At 55.2% G+C, this 241-nt stretch overlaps 1 protein-coding gene across 1 annotated transcript in view; it reads right to left on the reverse strand.

Moving 5' to 3' along the window:
- LOC119592200 overlaps positions 1-241 on the reverse strand; it is a 61,892-nt gene that overhangs the window by 3,700 nt on the left and 57,951 nt on the right. The window contains exon 5 of the mRNA XM_037941033.1: positions 26-194. Coding sequence (XP_037796961.1) covers positions 26-194 — 169 coding nt within the window. The remainder of the gene's footprint in view (positions 1-25; positions 195-241) is intronic.

The raw sequence follows: 241 nt of genomic DNA on the forward strand, positions 1-241 counted from the left end.
CACACGAAATACACCTCCAGCTTACTATGTATGATGTGGACGGTGAGGAAGTGCGGGTCAGCGTTGGCGGGTCGGCAGGTGTATCTCCCAGCGTCACTGAGCGTGGCTTTCTGAATGAGCAGGCGAGAGGTGGACGTAGGCCCGTGCTCTGTCACCACCGTTATGCCACCGCGAGGAGAGTCATAGGATAACAGCTGTTGGGGGAAAAAGAAAGAGCGGTTTCGCCAAGTGCTATTTAGTG

This window comes from Penaeus monodon, chromosome 29 (assembly GCF_015228065.2).
Source record: "Penaeus monodon isolate SGIC_2016 chromosome 29, NSTDA_Pmon_1, whole genome shotgun sequence".
NCBI classification, from domain to species: Eukaryota; Metazoa; Arthropoda; class Malacostraca; order Decapoda; family Penaeidae; genus Penaeus; species Penaeus monodon.